General features: G+C 57.2%; 1 protein-coding gene across 1 annotated transcript; it reads left to right on the top strand.

Annotated features, from left to right (window-relative positions):
- Nucleotides 1-7: 7 nt before the first annotated feature.
- Nucleotides 8-3,577, top strand: Six2 (SIX homeobox 2). Its single transcript, XM_010615759.2, has 2 exons — nt 8-568; nt 2,597-3,577. The coding sequence occupies exons 1-2, from the start codon at nt 9-11 to the stop codon at nt 2,922-2,924; spliced, it is 888 nt and encodes a 295-aa protein (XP_010614061.1). The 5' UTR covers nt 8; the 3' UTR covers nt 2,925-3,577.
- Nucleotides 3,578-3,583: the final 6 nt, after the last annotated feature.

Raw genomic sequence — 3,583 nt, 5'->3', positions numbered from 1 at the left:
CCGGCACCATGTCCATGCTGCCCACCTTCGGCTTCACGCAGGAGCAAGTGGCGTGCGTGTGCGAGGTGCTGCAGCAGGGCGGCAACATCGAGCGGTTGGGCCGCTTCCTGTGGTCGCTGCCCGCCTGCGAGCACCTCCACAAGAATGAAAGCGTGCTCAAGGCCAAGGCCGTGGTGGCCTTCCACCGCGGCAACTTCCGCGAGCTCTACAAGATCTTGGAAAGCCACCAGTTCTCGCCACACAACCACGCCAAACTCCAGCAGCTGTGGCTCAAGGCGCACTACATCGAGGCGGAGAAGCTGCGCGGGCGGCCCCTGGGCGCTGTGGGCAAGTACCGCGTGCGCCGAAAGTTCCCGCTGCCGCGCTCCATCTGGGACGGGGAGGAGACCAGCTACTGCTTCAAGGAGAAGAGTCGCAGCGTGCTGCGCGAGTGGTACGCACACAACCCCTACCCGTCACCCCGCGAGAAGCGAGAGCTGGCGGAGGCTACCGGCCTCACCACCACGCAAGTCAGCAACTGGTTCAAGAACCGGCGGCAGCGCGACCGGGCGGCCGAGGCCAAGGAAAGGTAGGAGTAAGTAGAACTTCTTCGGAAATGGCTTCCCGAGGCCCCAGGGAGGGAGTCTTATCTCAGGGTGCCTGCCCACCCCTGAAAGAGGTCTCAACTGGACACTCCAGTCCCAGCTGCAATCCAAGTGCAGTCTGGCCCGACTCAACTGACACTTAGGTCTTGTAAGAGAGTGGATGGGCTGGGATTTGTCTGAAGCGGGCAAAGTGACACGCGGGAAGCTGTCAACTAACTCCCTGGTCCCTGTGGACAGAAGTGGAGATGCAACAGGCTTCTGGGCAGGGGCAGAACTGTAGGCCTGACTCCCCAATAAGGGAGGCACATCCGGGTAAGACTGATCTTCTCAAGAAAGACCAAGGACAGTGTTGGGGCCCAAGCAAAAGCGCATTGTGAATTTCTGGCTGACTGTGCTTCCCTCATTTCCCTTCGATCTTCCTCACCCCCAAGCCAAAGGGTGACTAGGGGTCAGGCCTGGGATTAGAACTTCCCTAGGATGGCCTGGATGGAGAAAAGCATGCGCAAGGATATGGGAGTTGAGAGGCAGTTCCTTATCCTGTGAGGAAAGGCCTCAGGGAGGAAGTGTCAGCTGTAGGGGGAGAAGAAAAATACATGCCCCCTTTTCTGCCTTGCTGGACCCAGCAGCCCTTCCCAGGCTTGCTAGACCTTTGACTTCTCTCCTCAGGTTCTGCCCTGCTTGGTGGGTAGGTCGGTAAGTCTGGGTTGACCTGAGAGCTATAGAAGGAAGAGCTAGGAGTGTCTGTCCTACAGGGAAGCAGGCCTTCCTGAACTATCCAAAGACTACCTACTCTATAACCTGTCAGAAATTCAAATCTGGATGGGGGAATGGGAGAAGAATCAATGGTGAGAAACAGAATCCAGCCTGAGGAGACAGCAAAACAGGACACCTGGGGTTGGTAGTGTGGGAATTATTGAGCCCAGAGTTTGAATGATCCGGGTCAGGGGTGGGAGCGCTGAACAAATGGAGGGGATACTGCCTACTGGGCCTTGCTCTCTGACTGGGAGGCTGAGTATCCTCTTCGGCAAGGTCTCCTCTGCCAGCCCTGAAGATTCCTTCCCAAAAAATCAGGAAGGAAAAGACCCTGGAGAAATTCTCTCTCACTCTCTCTCTCCCCCCACCCCGTTCTTCCCCTCTCCCTTCCTCCCTCCTTCTCCCCCCCCATTTATATTCAAATACCCAGATCTAGGCAGTGTGGCACATTCTCTGTGCTGGGTCCCCCTCCTCCCAGACTGGCGTGAGTCCAGATGCCTGAAGCGTGTTCTCCTACAGGCCCCAGGTGAAAGCTATAGATCCAGTCCCTGCGTTTCTGGTTATGACAGGAAAGTCTAGCCCAGGACTGATAAGCTCCTTCCTTCCTACTTGCTTCTCCCAAGGACTACCTTTCAACACTCCGGCTTCCGTCTATGGCCAATAGCTGGAGTTACCAGAAAAAGAGAGCTCTCTTGGAGCCTGGGCCCTAGTCCCAGCAGGGACTGCCCTTCCAGGGCCTACCCAGTTTGGATTTAAGGGAAAGAGACCTCAAAAGCCTGTCCTCAGCCATGGGCTTCACCTCAGGCTGAAAAAAGCAAAAAGAAACCAAGGGCTGTAAGATGCCCAATTTCTTATGGGTCCCTCAGCCCTTGAGTTAGAGCCCCTCATTCTCCTGGCCCCAGGATTTTTTCTTCCTCCCTGCTCACTCCTAATCTCCATCGTGCCCTGCTGACCTGTTTCTTTTCCAGCAAAGAAATGCGGATATAGAGCAGGAAAAAGAGGCCTAAGATTGAGAGCATAGGTGGGGATAGGTACAGGAGAGGGACAAGACAGGTGTCCATGTTCAAAGGTCTTAGGACTGGCAGAAAGGATTACCTGAGGCCAGGCAAGAAAGGTGTAGAAGCCAAAAACTCACAAAAGCAGCCGTGGAGCAGTGGCTCTGTCTCCCTAGTCTGAGTGGGCCAGGCTCTGGCTCTATGAGATGATGCTGCGAGGCCTCCATTTCCCCTCTGACAGCTGCTTTGCTCCTGAACTTACAGGGAAAACAGCGAGAACTCCAATTCCAACAGCCACAACCCTCTGGCTTCCTCGCTCAATGGCAGCGGCAAGTCGGTGTTAGGCAGCTCTGAGGATGAGAAGACGCCGTCGGGGACCCCAGACCACTCGTCGTCTAGTCCGGCGCTGCTGCTCAGTCCACCGCCACCCCCCGGGCTGCCGTCCTTGCACAGCCTGGGCCACCCTCCTGGCCCCAGCGCCGTGCCGGTGCCCGTGCCCGGCGGAGGCACAGACCCCTTGCAGCACCACCATGGCCTGCAGGACTCCATCCTCAACCCCATGTCGGCCAACCTCGTGGACCTGGGCTCCTAGAGCTCTGCCGCCTCGGCGTACCGGCCTTCCAGGCTCGGCGCTGGGGACCTGAGAGAGGCGGTGCGGGAGGGCGCTCTGCGCGGGCGATCCCATCAGGTATTGAAAGACGGGCGCGCAGGGCGGGTAGAACCTGCGGCTAGGCGAAGCGGACTGCGCTGGGTCCTTCCTTGTTCGGAATTTATTTCCAGCACCTAGCTTTTGAGATCCTTTGGGGCCGGTCTTCAGACAGAGAAAGGAATAAATTATACACCATTCTTTCTCTCTTCTCCTCCTCTCGCCCCTCCTTTGCCTCCTCCTCTTCCCCGCTTTCTTTCTTTTTTTCCTGTTTCCTTCTAGATTTCTGTATTTCTGGTTCGTTCTCTCTCCTGTCCCGCGGTCTCTTGCACTCTTTGCTGCCTCTTAATCTGTAACCTCAGCCTTTCTGCTCCTCTCAGCCCTTACTTTCCCCTGTCGGGGAGGAAGAAGGAAGTCAGGGCCTTTGACCCTAGGCCTCCAAAGGCTCTTCCCGAGGGCTCTGTCCCATCAGTGGGCGCTGCAGGTGTCAGCTTTTTGCCTCCTAATTTAAGTGAAAGGAAGGGGCGATGCCCCATGCCCCGCATTCCCCGAAGGCGAAGGCCGGGCCGCCGGCACCCCCCTGCGACCCTGGGCGAGGCCCCACC

This window comes from Fukomys damarensis, unplaced genomic scaffold (genome assembly GCF_012274545.1).
Source record: "Fukomys damarensis isolate Sample0158 unplaced genomic scaffold, DMR_v1.0_HiC HiC_scaffold_2, whole genome shotgun sequence".
NCBI lineage: Eukaryota > Metazoa > Chordata > Mammalia > Rodentia > Bathyergidae > Fukomys > Fukomys damarensis.
The sequence above is the reverse complement of the archived record's forward strand: the minus strand, read 5'-3'. Positions and strand labels throughout refer to the sequence as shown.

Bases quoted from the DNA above. Each gene is read 5' to 3' on its own strand.
- Six2 (XM_010615759.2), top strand. From the start codon at position 9: ATGTCCATGCTGCCCACCTTCGGCTTCACGCAGGAGCAAGTGGCGTGC. The intron at 569-2,596 runs GTAGGAGTAAGT...CTGAACTTACAG, and splicing joins GCGGCCGAGGCCAAGGAAAG to GGAAAACAGCGAGAACTCCA.